Source organism: Notothenia rossii, assembly GCF_949606895.1.
Source record: "Notothenia rossii genome assembly, chromosome: 5".
In the NCBI taxonomy this organism is placed as follows: domain Eukaryota; kingdom Metazoa; phylum Chordata; class Actinopteri; order Perciformes; family Nototheniidae; genus Notothenia; species Notothenia rossii.
In genome coordinates, this window is record NC_136903.1 from 37967817 (window position 1) to 37987311 (window position 19495).

A 19495-nucleotide genomic window follows, 5' to 3' on the forward strand; every position below is an offset into this window, starting at 1 on the left:
TTCAGGGTGATAGCAGGAGACCCCATCTAGTCAATCAGAGAAAATCCGGACAATCTGATGTAGAATTTCAAAATAAAATACTTTTGAAATCTCATATGGGCTATTGTCCTTCTATTTTTATACAAGAATAAATAAAAAACTTTCAAATTATCAAAGACTTATTTCACTCCAGGGTGATAGCAGGACACCCCATCTAGTCACTCAGAGAGAATCTGGCCAATCTGATATACAGTTTCAAAATAAAAGACCTTTGAAGTCTCATATATGAGCTATCTTCCTTCTGTTTGTATCCAACAGTTCAATTGTTCGAATTACATTAAACCAGAATTGTCCCCCTTTTTTCTTAAACAGTGAAGAAAATTGGATATGTTAATGATATATTGACTGCAAAACTCAAAATGTCCCCGGTTTTCATTTTGAAAATCTGGTCACCTTACCCTAACCTAAAGCAGCGCAGAGCAGCTGACGTCACCTGCTGTCTGCTGTCTGGGACATGGAGTCCTCCACAGTGACTGCAGGGGGGACGTCAGCTGATGGAGGGTTGTTGCAGCAGGAAGGGGGTTCTTCACTGGGCTGCAGTCGAGAAGTCTTCTTTTCTCAGGAAGGTTTCTAACAGAGAGAAATAACTCAAAGTAGCTAATTGGCAGCCGATAAGAGCTTTGTGGATTCTCAACTTTATAACCTTACTTTAGCTTTCTATGATGATTTTTTTTTTTTTACTAATGAAATAAATATATATGCCTTGAATACTGTTAAAATCAATGTTTTGATGGCATAGTGCAGCCAGAGTGCAGCTTAAACATACCGTCAGTTTAAATGCTATTTTATTCTGGAAAAAAACGGAAGTTCTCAATACCAAGCTTTTATTCTGAAAATCCTTCGTGACGACATCCGGGACTACCGTCCATTAGTATCATTAAAGTGGTTATTGAAGCCGTTAACATGTATTACATATAAAGTTATGAAAGAGATAAGGAGGAGAAAGGGCATGTGGAAGTAAGCAATGAATGTAAAATGTTGAAATCCTCCGTTTAACGCAATATCGGACACAGAAGACCGAGGGGGGAAGTCTCCTACGTCACCACAGCCCCCAGAGAGGAGGAGCAAACAGCCAACAAGCGGGAAGGACGAATGCTTGTGGGCTCTCTTCTGCTCGGCCGACCACAGAGAGGGTGCTCTTTACATCCTTCTCTCTGAACATCTTCTGCTTGTAACATTACCGCGCTTCTTTTAATTAAAGTACCCATTTGAACCTTCTCAGAGACTCAATTAGTCTCCTTTTTAAACCTTCTCTCCTGGACGCGAAAATAACGAACACAGTTAACAATACCTTTGTGACAGCCTTAATTGGGTATTAAATGTATGTATTTAAAACAAACCCATGACTGAGGTTGGTTCAAACACCGCTACCATGAAAGTTAATTATTTATCAATACATTCCTGTTTGGGCACATATTAACCAGGTCACAAAGGGTAAATCGCACAGAAGTACATTAGCCAATCAGAACGAAGCTCCCGCAGCATCGTTGGCACGTGAAACTTTAAACCCAGCGCCGTATAGATAGAAGAGTTACGACAGCGGAAGTCCAAAACGGTTATCGTCACGTGGTTCATGCAGACGAGAATCGTTCCCCGGAAGTTCATGGCGGGCAATGTGAATGCATTGATAAAAGGAGATAGAACTTCGACTTTTGGTAATTATTAGTGAATAAAGGTTTTGAGTTTGCAATATTTATACAACAAATCGATATGTGTATGTATTTACATCAATATGTTTTAAAAAATAAAATAGAATTTGCTAATATTAAGTGATAATATTAGGATTAGTGTGAACAACTAGTTTACATGTTAGGCTAACAGTGCCTTGGTTAAAGAGCCTGTTGCTGTTTATTTATAGCTTTGAATTCTTTCAAACCAATATTATCTTCTTAAACTTGTATAGTAGTCAGGAGCATCACTTTCTAATGTTTATTGATATATTTAGAGGGAGGGGATCTAAAGGAATGCTTCAAAATTCAGATTAGATTCATTTCTACCATTTTCTTAAATTCATGGTAGTTTCAGTAATCCCATGGTAATTGAGGACACAAGTTATCGAAATGACTAATGTCATCTTTATGGCTTTCAGAAAGGACAGGAGACCGACAGGTGACTATCAAAGGACTAGCAGCAGCAGCAGCAGCAGCATGATGATGATGATGTTAAATGTGTTGTTTTAGGAACATCCATTGCAAATACATGGAATTCAATAAAAATTGAATAGCATATCATGCAGTTTGTCTGTGTCTTTTCCTCCGTGTTGTCCTGGTTTGCTGTGCTGCCTCCTAGTCGCCACCATGGTTTGCTGTGCTGCCTGGGGATGCTCAAATCGCTCCGAGAAAGGAGTACGAATGTACGGCTTCCCCACTGACACAGAGCGGAGGAAAAAATGGCTGGCTCAAGTCAGCAGGAGCAATTTCACGACCAACAGCAAAAAAATATGTGAGGTAATTATATACAAACACTGCATTTGCACTTTTTCACAAAACGAAAACCACACCATTGGGAAAGCTTAATGTTTTGTTTAATACAAAAAAACAGGGAAAGGCTTGAAAAACACAGAGTTGAGACTCAGGGTGCAGGGTGAGGGTCTCAGTGCAGGTATTCAGGCTCCATTGAATCCCCCTCTGGTTCTTGTGCTGAAAGAGGGAGTAACAGACAGGAGAAAGGGTTATACACACCTATATAGCACACCTATTGGATGGGAAATTGCCTTGGGAGATAAGGTGTGGTCTTTGTTCCCAACTGAAGTTATGGAACTTTATTATTTGTGAGTTTAACAAAGTATGACAAATGGCATCAGTAACAGATGTGATATTAATTTCTATAAAGTTGTCTCACATTCTTGGTCATATTTTATATACAGTATGTAATGAGTATAACATGTCCAGTAAGTATAAAGTGTTTCCTAATACCGTGTATTCAACCACTATGGAATATGTATGTGGGCAGACAAAACTGAGTTGTTCTGTGTGTGAAGTAACCTCAAGTCACTCCGCAGGCACATTTTGATGCAGACCAGTTTGTCAAGACAAAAAAAGGGCAAGACTAGGCTGAGAGCAGAGGCTATACCCACCATCTTCGTGCATCGCCCTGTGGTCAAAAACAGAAGGGCCCCTGCACCACGATTCACCCCGGGACCTGTATCTACAAAGCCCATAGCTCATGATCACAGCTATAGTGTGAAAGGTGACACAGGTATAATAAGTATGAACTCTTAGTAACAAAAGTCATATTTCTTATTTTTAAGTGGTATAATATTTTAAATGTTCGAAAATCTACAGTGCCATGTCTTCTACTTACATTAGTCTCAAAGATTGAGGGAAGAAGGGATGAGGAGACTGAGAGAAAGGAAAGTGAGGGTGAAGAAAGAGAGGACATGGCTAGTGAGGAGAGACAGGGAGGGCGGACACCACCCACTCAGCCAGCAGCCAGTCAGCATACGAGGGAACCAGCAGCCAGTAAGCATACGAGGGAACCAGCAGCCAGTCAGCATACGAGGGAACCAGCAGCCAGTCAGCATACGAGGGAACCAGCAGCCAGTCAAACAGATCTATTAAAAAAATTAAAGAGAAAATTAAAGAGCCAAGAAGGAATCACCAAAAAAGCAAAGGCTGCACTAACAAAAATCAGGAAGGAAAATGCAGCTCTCAAGAACACAATGAAAATTAGGGACAAGAAATATAAGAAAACATTTTCAAAAGACCAACTTAAAGCATTAGGCAGACTCACCACAAAGGGGATGAAATGGAGCAATGAGACAATTAAGAAGGCTTTAAAAATTCGCTTTGCGTGCGGACCAACGTGTTACAAAACTCTGCAGGAATTGCAGATTCCCCTTCCAGGATTAAGGACACTGCAAAGAAGGATGCAATGTGTTAAGTTTGAGCCTGGTGTGTTGACAGAGGTCTTTGATTTCCTAAAATTGAAGGCAGATAGGTTGACAGACCTTGAAAGGGAGTGTGTGATGACCTTGGATGAAATGGCAATCACACCAAGTGTGGAGTTGGACATGATTACAGGCAAACTGTACGGTGATGTGACTTTACCAGGTCACACTGGAGTGGCAACACATGCTTGTGTGTTTATGTTGGCTGGAAACACAACACGGTGGAAGCAAGTAGTGGCATATCATTACACTGGCAATTCTACCAATGGAGCAGAGTACAGGCCAATAATTATTGATATAATACAGAGGGCAGCATCAATAGGGCTACATGTGCTTGATGTCACCACCGACATGGGTAGCCCTAACCGAGCCATGTGGAAATCCTTTGGGGTGGACCAAAATAAAACATCGGTGCCACATCCAGCAAAACCAGACAGGCAGCTTTATTTCATGCCCGATGTCCCACATCTGGTAAAAAATCTAAAAAGTGCCCTTGTCCGTGGGCAGGTCTTCATAATTCCTGAGGATGTTGTTTACAGAGAGAACCTCCCCTCTAACGAGGTTTCTGTGGTCCCCATTAAGGACTTATTGACCTTTCAGGAAGGGATGGCATTAAAAATAGCTCCCCATCTTTCAGCTGCAGCCATCGAGCCAAGTCACTTTGATAAGATGAAGGTTGGTCTTGCTCTAAATGTGTTCAGTAAGGCTACAAGTGCTGGGCTGAAATACATGGTGCTGCAAGAAAACCGCCCTCTGTCCTACCTGACGACAGCGTGGTTCCTGGAGCAGGTTGATCGTTGGTTTGATCTCATGTCATCCCGCCATCCAATTACAGCCCTGAGCAGGCTCAAGATGGAGGAGTACAAAAAGGCCATCACCGTCCTCCAGAACATCGTCCATCTGTTTCGTGGGATAAAGATAGGTCAAAAGGGAGGTTGGAAGCCTGTTCAAACAGGGGTGATAATGGCAACAACATCAATTTTGGCCATACAAGAGGAGATGCTTACACAAGGACACAGGTTTGTGTTAACGTCAAGGTTCAAACAAGACTGCCTTGAAAATACAGTCAGCTGTGTGAGGTCTAAAAATCCTGTCCCAACTCCAGTGGAATTCCATCATGCACTGAGAATCATATCTGTGGGGCAGTTCCTCACCACCATCAGCTCTGGGAGCTATCAGAAAGACCACAGTAGCTTTTTGGCAGACTTCCTGGACACAGGGGAGCCAAAAATCACTCCATCAGTCAGAGTGGAACAGCTGATGGCGGTGAACAGAGCAGCTGCACCTGACCTCACAAAAACTGAGAAATGTATTCTCTTCCATCTTGCAGGCTACATTGTCCACAAAATCATCAAGTTTGCCAGCATCTGTGAAAAATGCTAAATTGCAACAGAGCACCATGATGAGAGTCCTTCTGGTGACAACAGCTTGTTAGTGGACTTGAAAGACTTCAAGGCAGGTGCTCTTTGTCGTCCCTCCCAAGAAGCCTTTGACTTCATTCACCAGATTGAGGAACTATTTAGGACCAAGACTGGTTCCTCCCTCATGCAGCTCCCCAATGCAGTGGGTGTCTTGGAGAAAGAAGCTCAGGCCCTCTCTAGCAGGCTGCCGTCATGCTGTGGAGTACAACAAAAACTCGTAAAAAGATTAATACGGCTGAGGCTGAGAATTGAGGCCAAACAAATCAGAAATGACAGAAAAAAAAAAAAATTAAAAGATGGCCATTTTGGAAGCAAGAGCCAATCCAAAAAGGTGAAAAGGAACAACAGCAGCCAAGCTACCACATCCAGCAACCCCCAAACAGATCCACAGCTGCAATCATTTCTATTGGTCGTTGCAATGGAAATATTTGGACTAAACATTGCTCTTCCACCTGCCAGCACCCAGCTAACATCACTGCCCCTCCACCCATAACATTACTGCCCTCCACCTGCCAGCACCCAGCCAGAGGAGCGCAAACAACAAAAACAAGCAAAGTGTCCCGTCATGTACCTGGAAGTTTGGGTTGGCAAAATGGAGTGAGAGAGGGACTTGAAAAACCTTGGTGGCTCTCTACTCATGTTGTTACAGTTGTCTCGGTTACACCTCTCAAGTTTTTTTTGTGCCATTTCTACCTCTTTAGAAAATATGAAATAAAAAATTGAAGTGAAATCAACCTCTTCTCTGGAGAACAAACTTTGATTTCTCTGTCTTGTGAGTTTGCAGTCTTGCTCCTCCACCTGTAACATCACTGCCCCTCCACCTGCCATACAGTAGGTTACTAAAAAGATTACTTATATAATACAGTGATAGAATACATGTTTAGTATGCTTACTTATATAAAACAGTAGTATTAAACTTACCTTGTGTTTACACTCTCACTTAAGTCCCTCTCCCTTTGCCATCAATCCAAAATCAGCTGAGCTGTGTTGGAGATTTGGAGGATGTTTAAAACCAACCTCGTCTCCGCGTGTCGTTTGGTAAGCTGGGTAAATTCGTAAAAAGGAAGGGATTAAGAAACACCAGAATGCAAGTTAAACAATAATCTTGTTTTAATGATAAAAAAGTAACAATACAAATACAAATACAAAGGAAGTACTTCCTGCTCTTCCTCCAATCTCACGGATCTGGTCAGTTTGAAGAAAAGAAGAGGCTGGTCTAAAGAAAATATAGGCTTATATCCAAAACCCCAGGAGGAGCTATGCGGCTGCCCCCCCGAGGGGTCCTCCACTTAGAAAAGACAGCCAATCAGCGCGAGCCAGAGGCGACCCTTACATTCGAGATAACAAACCCCTCCTTGCAAGTTTCACATACTTTTGGCATTTTATAAAGATAGTTTTAAGATATAGTTTTTTATAGTTGGATTATACAAATAACACATGTGAGTTACCTTAACCTCAAACAATAATAACAAGAGTGAAACATCAGCTCTGATCTCAAGCAGTTCAAAAGTATCGCGCACTCATTTAGCCTGCAGCTCTTCCAGACACTTGAGCTATTGTTCTTTAAGAATATTCCCAGCAGAATCTTTATTTCAAATAAAAGGTTTCACATTGCATATTTCCAGCTTCCTTTACACATACTGCTATTATTAATACAAAGTAATCAACCACACACATCTATTTAAAACAAGTAGATTTCCCTGATCATTTGACATGCTGTAAATCTCAGTAAGAATGTCCCCTCCCCCAGCTCTCTCGTCCCTGTCATAAAAGCTGCTTCCATTTCCCATAGAGTAATAAAACATGTTTAAGCTAATTTCTCCACAATGTTTGTAGCCCTCCAGTACCCACATATGAAAGAATAAAAGCAGAGGAATCAAATAAAACACCAATACAGGAATAGTTTATAAATGATTATACAGGACATCTGATCACAGTAAGAAATACACACACATATTCTCTATGAAGTGACCCTTGTTATAGGTCCGAATGTCCTGTCCCCTGAAAGTCATGAGTTTTGGTTGATTAACAGAAGTTTAATTGTTCTTGTGGCTTAATGGCTTCCCTGAACTTCCCTTCACCCCAAAGTCAGCTTACTAGGAATGAATACATTTTATTGATAAGCTCAAAAGGACGTTTATCTTGGTTACTGCTGGGTGACCCAAGTCTCAAGGCCTGCAGGATGTGTAGGAGATAAACATTAATTATACAAGACTTTAACTACATTATCTGAAAATGTATCTGGGACTTCCCCTGTTAATTGCAAGACTATTGATAATTAACCGAGAGACCCTAGGGGCCTCTTCTTGGTATCTGCTAGGCAGAAGTCACTCCATGCAGAAATCACAAATTTAACACACATTCTATATAAGGTGACATTAAAATGAATATACCAGATTGAACTTTCCTGCCATAACACGTTACTTTAATACTTCAAATAATTCAAATAATCCTTCATTTTCCCCCTTTTGGTCTCGCCTCACGAGCAGGGCTCTCGACTAACTTTTTTCACCATCCTCCCGGAACCGTCCCGAAATACAATCTAAGCTGTCCCGAAATTAATGTGGAACGTCCCGAATTTAAAATATTAGTTTTTCTACATTATCATTAGTTAAAATCATTCAAAGTGACCTTTAACATAAATAAAACATCATACAAATCATTAGAGGATAATTCATCAACCTTTTTATTTGAGTAAATCAGACAATCACATGAACAAAGCCAAATATATTTAAACAAACACACAAACGAGAAAATTACTCTAATATTGAATCAAATCAAGTCCCATCCAATTAACAAAAAGATCCAACACTCTGTCCTGAAGACAGAACCCAGAGTAACCACTAACCAGGATGACAGTCTGTAACACAGTCAGGAGACCTTTACAAACTGCCCCGTCCCCTCGCACACAGACGGGAGAGAGAGATTTCGTCTGGATTGGAAAACTCGAAAATACATCATAGACGCATGTTGTAGTCTTATTGCAGATTAGAAACGGAGTTGGCTAAACTAAAACTGCGATATAATGTTTATGTAGCAATAATACATTTGACATATTTTTTAAATGTCTCCAGTACCGATAAAAAGTCAGATAACGTCGGAGCTTAACGTTACCACTGTCTTTAATAATTCCGGCCCGGGCGGAGCCCGTTTAATACCGGGGCTCGGTACCCATCCATACATGGGGAGAGGTGAAGCATATTGCTAAGGACTAAATACGATGGAGGGTTCTCATGCTCATCTCAGCTTTATTACCCATAGGGGATGAAGAGGAGTAAGTAAATAAAGAGGCCGGCGCTCCAGGGTCTGGTTCTGCGTTTTTGTGATGTAACGGTAAAACATTTCAGAATTCCTCCGTGGGAAACCATTGTCTTTTTACATCACTCAACCTGCGAAATACACACACTCAGTACATACTGTAGCTGCTAGACCCGCGAATTTGCGGGTCAGGAATTCGCAGGCACAGCCAGCTGTGCGGCTGGCTGCGGCACAGCTGTAGCTACGTACTGTGTGTGTGTGTGTGTGTGTGTGTGTGTGTGTGTGTGTGTGTGTGTGTGTGTGTGTGTGTGTGTGTGAGTGTGTGTATTTCGCGGGTTGCTAAATGTTTTGTGCGTGTGTGTTTATGTTGACAAGGAGGTTTAATAACTGTGTGCTACACAAAACGTGCAGTCGGTTTCATTTTCATTGCCGTTTGTAGTAGAGTTAGCAGGGTATTTTTATTTTAACTATCGTCCCAAATTAGTCCCAAAATTATTTTTTATCCTCCCCGACACTATTCTTTTCGGTCCCGGGACGACGGGACTTCCTTAAGCTCGAGCCCTGCTCACGAGACCAACACACATAAGACATTTGAAACAAAAACTACTGTCATTCTTTGATACTGTGTCTGTCCCCCTTCATTAAACCTTTGGGAACAGAAAACAACCTCCAATGACATTGAAGAAAGACCAAAATATGTTAAAAAACTGCGTCCTTGTTTGCCGAATCATCATACTCGTCCTCTCCCTCCGCATATGCCAACAAGGGCATTTCGTACAGTGGGGGAGGAGCAGCTTTTCCTTCAATGGTGGAAATGATTAGTTTGACACACAAGTGAAGAAACACACTCCTCAATGTCAGTTTCGGTGATTTATTGACAAGGATGACGACACCCTAAAACAGAATAATGCAGCAAGATGAGCTGACAAAGTATTACATCCATGCAATTCAATCAACACAAATATATACCACGAAACAGAGTATAGTAGTATAATAGTATAATATATATATAGTATAATATATGGTATAATATAATAGTGGAAACAGTCTTACATGAATGAGTGGACGAACGTCTCAACTCGAGGCGGAGTGCATGAACAATGTTTGAACTAAAATGGCCGCTCGGCACTTCCGGGTCAGAGCACGGCATAACCGGGCAGCGACAGCAGTGACACTGCCCTCTAGTGGCCGGCGATAAACTCTTCATCCCCCCCAGACCGGAAAGCTATGGGCCGGAATAGGTTAACGGTCTACATCCCGTATCCAGCTGCCAGACTCGGGCTCGTAACGTGCAGGCGGCCTCCTCAAGCGGCCCGGCCGAGTCGGCTGGGGCAGCGTCGGCGGCGACTGCGGCACCGGGAGCGGTGCACCCAGGAAGGCACCCGTAGGAACAGCGAGGTCAGAGGACGCCCCATCAGCAGGCGTCGGTGGGGAAGCGCCAATAGCCGAGTCGCGGGGCCCGACAGCCGGCCGCTGAGCAATCCCCTGGGGCGTCGCCCAGCCCGGGTGGATAGGTGGGGGCTGATGACCCAGGGCAGCGGGCGGCGGCGACGGCGCAGCCGACCGCTCGCGGGCGCAGGGTGTGGCCGGCGTGTAGGCACGGAGGAACCGCCGGTTGCGCAGTGTCAGACGTCCCGAACCGTCAACCCTGACCCGATACTGGTCGTGGCCCGGCGACTCCACCACGATCCCCGACCTGTCCCATTTGTGGGGGCTCGGGCCTTGCTGGTTCTGGAGGAATACCCTTTCGCCGAGTGCCAATGGGCGGAGCGGTCTCGAGTGAGTCCCCAGAGACTCGGTGGTACGGGACATACGGGTCCGAAGGGCGTCCTCCTTCGCCGCCCATGCCTCGCGCCATAGCAGGCGGATATGCGGGTTCGAGAACTTCTCGAGGCGGTTCACGAAGGAGAGCGAGCCACGAAGTGGGCGGCCGAAGATGATCTGTGCTGGCGAGAGGTCGCAGTCGGGGTCAGGCGTGTTACGCAACTGCAGCATAGCGCACAGGAAGCGGTCCTGATCAAGGCTGCCCGACGGGCCGGTGTTGGACATCAAGAGGCGCTTAGCAGTCTTAACCGCAACCTCCGCCCTCCCATTCGACTGCGGAAAGCTAACGGAAGACACACGGTGTTCGACGTGCCATAAGCGGAGGAAGTCCTCGGTGTGGCTCGCCTTGAATTCCGGACCACCGTCGCTCGAGAGCTCCTCCGGTACGCCGAAGGTGGCGAAGAACGACCGGAGGTGTTGGACCAGGCCAGCTGAGCCCGCCAGGGCAGTACCCGCCGTAGAGCTCAGGACCTCTACCCAGCCCGAGAGCCGATCCCCGACAACTAGGTAGTGACGGCCCCCATAGTCGAAGAAGTCAGCAAACACCGCCTCGAATGGCGTGGACGGGGGTGGGGACGGCCGGGGGGGTGTAGCCGCCTGTGACGGAGCATTGCGGTTGCAGTCTGCACACCCGTCCCTGGTGGCCTGAATGTCCCCGGACATCCCGGGCCAGTAAACTATGGCTCGGGCATGCTGCCCCATGGCTGAGGTCCCCTGGTGAGCGGCATGGAGATGCCGAAGGACCCTCCCACGGAGGGATGGGGGAACCACGACGCGGTCCCGATAGAGCAGGACGCCGTCCTGGGCGTAGACGGACTCACAGACCGATGACAGACTCGCCAGGGCAGGGTCGTTAACGTCAATCCCACCCTCTTGCTCGATGAGTTGGAGGAGGTGGCCGAGGCATCCATCAGCCGCTGTTTCCCGTGCGAGGAGGGGCCAAGAGACGGCTCCGAGCTCCCGTGCGTCGTCGCGGATGGAGGCCATGAGTGCTGACTCCATGGCGTCAGGCCCGCTCGGCAGCCCCAATGAGAGGCCGTTCGCTGAACCCGAGGGGGAAGGATGCCTCGACGTGGCATCAGCGGCATAGTTGCTCTTGCCAGGCAGATGCACAATGTCGAAGCGCCATGGGAGGGTGCGCTGCTTCAGTCTAAACAGACGCGAGTTTGTGATCTCATCCAGCGTACGGTCGCCAAAGATTTTCACCAACGGCTTATGGTCGGTGACCACGACGAGGTTGTCGGACCCCTGCGTGAAGTACCGCGTCTGTTCCAGGCCCCATGCCACAGCTAGGGCCTCTCCCTCGACGGCTGCATAGCGCTGCTCCGCAGGGGACAGGAAACGCGAGCCCGCGAGGGTGACCCTCCACCCTCCTGGACAGCAGTCCGGTATGCCCGAGGCACAGTGACAATGTTGCTGGAGCAGGAAGTAGCCAATGCCACGCATGGACCAGTCAGGGCGGAGGCAGGTACGCTTCTGCATGTCGTAGATCTCCACGCCCTCGCGGATGGCCTCCATTATGGCTTGCTTGGACGTCTGGAAGGCCTCCTCCAGAACGGGGGACCATAGGAACGCACAGCGTGGGCTGAGGAACGGCTTAAATGGAGCCATCGTGTCACGCAACTGGGCGTAGTTAGCCACCTGGTTGACAAGGCCGAACCAACTCCTGATGTCCGTCGTGGAGCCTGGGGTGGGGAAGTCCCGGATGGCGTCCAAGTATTTTGGGAGCGGTTCGATGGTAGATTCCGACACCCTGAAGCCAGCGAAGTCGACGCACCTCTCCGCGAACTGAAGCTTGTCCGGATTCAGCACGATCCCCGATCGGCCGACACGCGTCAGGAAGTCGATGGTCCTCCACCAGTGTTGCTCCAGGTCGGTGTCATAGTGGATGGTGTCATCCACACAACGTTCCTTGCGTTCATAGTCCGAGAGGACGGCGTCAAACCGACGGTTGTAGCCATCCCCTGACGACAGGAAACCCTGTGGTGCCCTGGTGTAGCGCCAACGGCCGAAGGGCGTGATGAAGGTAGTGAGGTGGCGATCCGACTCACGCAGGGGAACACTGTGGTAGCCGTTCCAGGCGTCCGTGACGGTCTTCCAGGTGCCCTTCGGGACGCGGCGTGCGAGGTGGAACGGGGACTCAGTGGCGAAGGTCTCACGTTGGCAGAACTTGTTGAGGGGGGAGAGGTCCACGGTCCTGCGGGGGGAACCGTCGTGCTTCCGAGTGACTACCATACGATGGCACCACGTCACCGGCTCGCCGTACGGCACGCGTTCAATGACCCCAAGGGCTTCGTCCCGCAGGAGGTCATCGTGAACCCTCCGCTGCCAGTGTAGAGGCACCGTAGCCGCGGTGTGGCATGCCTTAGGCGTAGCTGCGGGGTCCACGTGCATCTCGATAGGCGGCCCCTCCATGCATGGTAGTGCCCGATGGGGGCAAGTATTGAATGTCGACGAGGCATATCTCCCGAGTAGCCAACCTTTCATCCGGTTATTGTTCTCTGGCGTACAAGGGAACGGCAGTGCTGCGGGGCGCGCCGGGGGGACCGTGCGCTGAGGACATGAGCATTGGGCGTCCCCGGGGTCACTTGGCCCCACGCAGCCGCCGTTGGTTGACCTCGTCGCATTGATGGACAGGGGCTGGACTGGCGTGTCAGCCGTGTCAGGGCTACGCCTGTCCTTGGGCCCCCTTGCAACGTCGTCCGACGGGAAGTTAATGGGCAAGAGGCCGAGGTTGAGCAACGACTCGTAGGAGAGGTACATGGCCCGGACTGAGCTGCTCACATATACCATGGAACGGCAGGATGTAGTACGGCCCCCGCTGCAGGTCGTCGAGAGCCTAGCGAAGAACGCTCCCTCGATGGCTATAGGGGAGCGGTTGGCGGCCAACAGGCTGAGGCTGACGGGTCGCAGGTCGTCCCGCGCGAAACCGCAGGCCAGGAACTCCTCCAGAGACCAAAGGTCCGACTGCGCGCCAGTGTCTGCGACGGCGGATATTCGAGCTCCGTCGGCCGAGCCCCGGTTGCTGGTGCCATCCCTCGGCCCGACTGGCATGTCCATCGAGATGGTGATTAACGCCCGGGGGTGGTCTTTCAGCCTGGCTCGCCTCCATTCGCCCTTGGAGAAGATGTGGTGCTCGAGTATGATAGGTGAAGGCCTGTCGACACAGCCGTGCGACGTAGGGGCGCGGCGTCGGCGAAGGCTCCCGCGACGTCGGCCAGGGCGGGCTCCAGCTTGCACCGACGAGACCTGGGATACCAGCTCCGACCCCATGGCGGCCTGTTGACTGTCGGATGACGGCTGTTGACGCCTCTGTTGTCGGCGGGCCCTGTAGCAGCCGATGCACACCTGGTGAGGCTTAGGATTCCACCCGCGAGGCCCCTCCGTGAAGACGTTAAAGACGTTCTTACATTCCGGACACGAGGCACGTTTAGCCCCGTCCGCGGGGCTCGGGGCGGGGCTCGCCTGTGGAGTCGTCTTCAAGCGCCGGAATGACGACATGGCTGATAGGGAGGACGACGGGAGAGCGTTACGGGCCATCTCTTTGTTCTCGACGAGTGCAATCACGTCATTAACTGGCTTGACCAGGACGTCAGTTGTCCCTAGCGTCTCGCGGCGTATGTCCGAGTCATAGATGCCATTGAGCAGCACATCGCGGATAATGTGGTCGGTATAGTCCACGTCCTTACCACACTCGCATACCGCATTATATGCGCATGTCTCTGCTTTACCCCGCACTCTGGCAGCGAATGCGCGGAATGTCTCGTCGCGTTCCTGGCGTAACTGAAGTAGTTCGGTGCGCAGGACGCATGTAGCAACTGGGATGACAGCTAGGGAACGCATGACGGTGATCAGGTCTGGCAAGGGTCCGGAAGCGGCTTCGGGGACGGCTTTCAACAGGCTGTCTCCAAGTACAGGCCCAGCGCACTGAAACAGCTGGAAGGGGGCCTGTGCGTCCCCTATGCCTGAGCCGGCGCGGAATACATTCCAACGGCGGATGAACACGTTCCATTCCTCTATTGACACGCCCACATCAACTTTGGGCCGATCGAGTCTCGGGCCGTGAGGGGCTGGGGCCTGGGCTGGCGCGGCCATGACAGGCGCTGCGTGCTGGTGGCTACATCCATGAATCGTCAATATAGCAATGACGAGTGCTTCAGACAAGTCATCGGATTTGAACTCGCAGCCGGGGACAGGGCATCCAACAACGACCATGGTGTCGTCATGAAGAAACACACTCCTCAATGTCAGTTTCGGTGATTTATTGACAAGGATGACGACACCCTAAAACAGAATAATGCAGCAAGATGAGCTGACAAAGTATTACATCCATGCAATTCAATCAACACAAATATATACCACGAAACAGAGTATAGTAGTATAATAGTATAATATATATATAGTATAATATATGGTATAATATAATAGTGGAAACAGTCTTACATGAATGAGTGGACGAACGTCTCAACTCGAGGCGGAGTGCATGAACAATGTTTGAACTAAAATGGCCGCTCGGCACTTCCGGGTCAGAGCACGGCATAACCGGGCAGCGACAGCAGTGACACTGCCCTCTAGTGGCCGGCGATAAACTCTTCAACAAGGAGCGGATGCACGGCACACAACAACAACCACATGTTATTAAAATGGCCACAAAAGTAGCTACAGAAATAAAAAGAGACATTATTAAACCTTTCCATTGACCAAACATGTTAGCAAACCACTCCTCTAAGAAATTGTGTACCCCCGATTGTTCATGCATAGTTTTAGATAGGGTGCGAAGGCCTTCTAAAGCCCTTGTGACAGAACCGTCCGGAGCCGTGTTATTGGGAATAAATGTGCAGCACATCTCCCCAAACATTGCACAAACTCCACCCTTCTCTGCAAGAAGCATATCCAACGCCATCCTATTTTGCACAGCCATAAGGGATGTTGGACCCAATTGTTCAGCCAGGCCTTCTACCGCGTCCCTAGTGAGATTGGCCAATCGGAGTATGTTGTAATGTACATAGTTGATCCTTTCTACATTTTTAATAGGGGTCACAGGGAAGAAGGCAGAGATAATTGGCAAACTTTCAAACCCTGCAGCGATTTGATCAGCTAGTTTGTATTCGTTAGGGACCCCTCGTGGGATTCCGATGGAATCGATGTAGGTGGGAGAGTCGACAGACAAATCGAAGGAGCCCGGGGCGTGGCGTTTGGACAGCGCGTGTCTCCTACGTCGAGTGATTAGGTTGGTGTTAAGGGTGGCTTTAGGGTCCGTGGGCCCCAGTTTTTTGCCTAATAACATTAGGGGTGCCTGGAGGCGCACCATAGCACACAATCCTACAGATAGTTCGGGAATACGGGTGAACAGGCGGTGGCCCCCACAATAATAGTAGAGCCCAGCTCTGGCCCAATGTCCTATATTAGTGCTAGACATGGTGAGGTTACACCAATCCGTAGAGACATTTCCTAGGTCAAAACGTGGGGACTTTTGATCCATGGAAAAACATGTGTACCCACCGGCGCCTTTGTCATGTGTAAATGGGCCTGTCCTAGTGTCATTATCAATTGGAGGGAAAACTTTGGCTAGGGTGGCACAGTTAGGAGGGCTGGCCATCCTAGTCAGTTGTAACATACAGTTGTACCCCCAGGTATCTGTGGGAAACAGGGGCGCAGGGTCAGTGACTAATTGCGGGCGGGCCGTAGCACAGGCTAGGCAATCCCCTGCCATTTGTTCTTGGGCTGTTTGGGCAACCCATTTTAACCATAGGTTGTCATCTGTGTATCCTGTGGCCATTTGGATGACGTCTAGAGGTTGAAGTTGGCTATAATCCCCCGTGCATTTATCCGTACATGTGATTTTAGACAGGTATTTAATATTAGATGCTGCATGAGGAAGGTTTCGTTCTACCTTTGGTTTAACTTTAATTTCGAAGAGGCCTTGTGGCGAACCCCCCCCTGCATGTACCGCGAGGACATAAAGTCCAGCGTCGGAGAGCACTACATTTTTTAGCGTTATGCGTACTGGATTACAAAACCTGACAACGCACGGGATGTTTGGGTTTCTCCTAATCACTTTCATTCTATGTTTGAGGGATCTAACAATTTCCGCCGATCGGTAAGGTGGCGTGTATCCCCAGTCATCAGGACCCGAATTTGCTAGGACACCGGACCAGGACTCGCAGGTGCACCCGTATGTGTATGTGACGGACACATAAGGGTCGCCTTTGGTCTTGTATGTACTGCCTCTGTAAATGTAAGGAGCACCTTTAACCGTATCTGTGGTGATTCTGTTACATACCGCAGGGGCTAAGCAGACATATTTGGCTAGGTAGGAATAGGTACTGTTGAGGCTTCTGCAGGGGGCAATTTTGCACAGGTCGAGTTGTATTATTCCATCACTACCTGCATGGAGAGTGAAGGTTTGTCTAGGAGACATTGGGGTAACTACTGTCTCATAATGGCCCCGTTTGACTCTAGTTACGGATTCATTTGGTTGGGGAGTGGAGTCTGGGTGGTCAATGGAATCACATAAGATTAAAATAATGGCAACAATCACAGTAGAAACCAGGGCTAGACCTGCTAAACATTTCCAGTTACCATACATAGTTATACTGTGAGCTCCAACCCTTCTAGTGTCAGTATACGTCTATGCTAACGTCTGGTGTTAAAACCCAAGTTATTAAAAATTGTGTGGACCACTGGGTCACTCAACCATGATTTTAAAGGTTACAATGTACATACAGTAGGGCGAACAAGTAGATTATTACTCCTAACACTAGTAGCGACCAACAGGTTATCAGGAAATTCAGGGCTCCTTCAGACATTTTCTATTCTTCTCTGAAATGTTTTGGTCCCTGTGTCAGTACTACATGAGGTAAAAAGAAAGAAAAATCCCTTAAATATGGGTTTTTTAGGAAACAACTCCCTAAATTTGGGTTTATAAATGGGATCTTCTTATAGGTAAATAAATGACTTTAACCTGTGGATTAAGATACCACTTCCCTCAAAAAATGGGTTAGTAAATGAGGTGCTATGTGTAGCTTATAGCAACCTGATCAGAGGGGAGTAGGTTCCTCTGTCTTCCCGTGAAGTCCTGTGTCTTCGTGCTCCGGCCTGCTGACGGCGACTTCTGGGCCGTCTCTTGTAGGGATGTCTTCGTTGTCCTTCTCCTCCAGTCCGCTGATGCCTGCTTCCAAGTCGTCTGCTGTAGGGATGTCCGCGAGGTCCTTCTCCTCCAGTCCGCTGATGCCTGCTTCCAAGTCGTCTGCTGTAGGGATGTCCGCGAGGTCCTTCTCCTCCAGTCCGCTGATGCCTGCTTCCAAGTCGTCTGCTGTAGGGATGTCCGCGTTGATGATAGCCAGGTCCGTCCGGATGTCGTCGAGGGTCCTTCCAGGTGATTTCCCCGCTGCACACTGGCTCCAGTGGTACCAGATGTCCCCCTTTCCGTCTAGGCGGACAGCATGGGATGTCCGCTGGGTCACTCTGTAGGGGCCGGTGAACCTGGGGTTGAGCCACTTGGGCCGGATGACCCTCAGCCAGACGAACTCCGCTGTGTTGGCCTCGTGTTTTTCGGGTCCCCCTTTGGCATCAGCAACCTGTGTGGAAAATCCTGACACCAATCCCTTAAGCTGCTGGAAATAAGGTTTCGGACTCAGGACCTCTACTTCCTTTCCTACACTCAAGGCTCCTGGGCCAGGAAACTGATGGCCATGTGTCAGCTCAAATGGGGAGAAGCCTGTCCCTTTGTTTATAGAGCTCCTAATTGACATGAGAGCCAGAGGCAAGGCCTCTAACCATTTCATGCCTGTCTCCTCACATGCTTTGCTGAGTTTCTGTTTGATGTTCTGGTTCATCCTTTCTACCTTTCCCTGAGATTGGGGGTGATAGACAGCTCCAAAACTGTGTCTTAGTCCTAAAGACTGTTCTACTGTGCGTAGGTCGTGGTTCTTGAAATGGCTGCCATTGTCTGACCTCACTTTCCTAGGAAACCCATGTAGTGGAATGTAATGAGTGACTAAGAACTTGATCACTGAGTCTGCATCTTCTCTCCTGCATGGCATAGTTTCTGGCCAACCTGTGTATGCATCGACTACAACTAGTAAGTATCTGAACCCTCTTACTTTGTCAATCATGTCAGTGTAGTCAATTATGATTTCTTCTCCTGCCATCTTAGGTAAAGGAAACTTTCCCTGATGCGGTTTTACAGTGGCTCTGATGTTATGGGTTAAGCAAATTACACATTCCTCTAGGTAATTAGCTATCATGTCGGGTAGGTAGGGGTGCCACCAGTGAGTCAGGTGTCTGTTCATTTGAGTTTTGCCGCAATGTGTTGGGCCGTGTGCTTCTTTAAGCATTGATCTTACCCATCCGGGGGGTATCACTGGTCTCCCATCTGGGGAGTACCATATCCCGTCTTTGTTGGTAGCTCCTCTGTCTAACCATACTGTCTTGTCTTGAGGAGACCCTGTTGCTTGAGCTTCTTTAAGAGTATCATCTGTTACTGCGGGCAGTAAGTCAGCAGATTTTGAGACCAGCATTTGAAACTGGGGCATATACCCTGCTTTGGCTTTAGCTGCCTTGTCTGCTGCATTGTTACCCCAAGCCAAATAGTTGTCTACCGTGCTGAGACCTTTACATTTAAGTAAAGCTAGTTTGTTGGGTAACATTACTGCTTCTGCAAGCCTGTTGATCTCTTTCTCGTGTTTGATGGGAGTATTGGTGGATGTTACAAATCCTGCTCGCATCCATTGGCGCATTTCCACATGTATAACACCATATGCTGAATCTGTATAGATGTTTACATCTTCTCCCTTTGATAGCTCTAATGCTGCAATGACTCCCATTACTTCTGCCAACTGTGCTGAGACTTTCCCTGTTACTTCTCCTGTTGATCTTTCCTCAAACTCTCCCTCAGCTGTTTGACTCACGACTGCGTAGGCCGCTTGGAGCCCTTTGGTGGGGTGTCTAAAACAACAGCCGTCTGTGAACAGGTTTTCTGCATGTGGCATAGGCTCGTCTCTGAGATCTATTCTTAGCTTCACATCCTGGATGATTCTTTCCTCACACCTATGGGGTTCTC

General features: G+C 48.2%; 2 protein-coding genes and 1 long non-coding RNA gene across 4 annotated transcripts in view; 1 reads left to right on the top strand and 2 right to left on the bottom strand.

Moving 5' to 3' along the window:
• Positions 1-1715: 1715 nt before the first annotated feature.
• LOC307039601 (uncharacterized protein) overlaps positions 1716-19495 on the top strand; it is a 64862-nt gene continuing 47082 nt past the window's right edge. The window contains exons 1-2 of one of the 2 annotated variants that reach the window (XM_079681839.1): positions 1716-2148; positions 2329-2486. In XM_079681839.1, coding sequence (XP_079537965.1) covers positions 2100-2148; positions 2329-2486 — 207 coding nt within the window. In that variant the 5' untranslated portion in view covers positions 1716-2099. Of the gene's footprint in view, positions 2149-2297; positions 2487-19495 lie in introns of those variants that run through there. The other variant, XR_013808269.1, reaches the window with a different exon arrangement.
• Positions 2739-7006, bottom strand: LOC307039603. The gene is made up of 3 exons (XR_013808270.1): positions 4936-7006; positions 4691-4828; positions 2739-3592 (listed from the first exon to the last, which is right to left on the bottom strand). It is a non-coding gene; the product is annotated as an uncharacterized lncRNA (long non-coding RNA).
• On the bottom strand, positions 9122-17554 carry LOC307041161 (uncharacterized protein; the record flags this gene model as incomplete). Its single annotated transcript, XM_079684484.1, has 3 exons — positions 17468-17554; positions 12669-14715; positions 9122-9168 (listed from the first exon to the last, which is right to left on the bottom strand). Exons 2-3 carry the CDS (start codon positions 14644-14646, stop codon positions 9122-9124), a joined length of 2025 nt encoding a protein of 674 aa, XP_079540610.1. The 5' UTR covers positions 14647-14715; positions 17468-17554.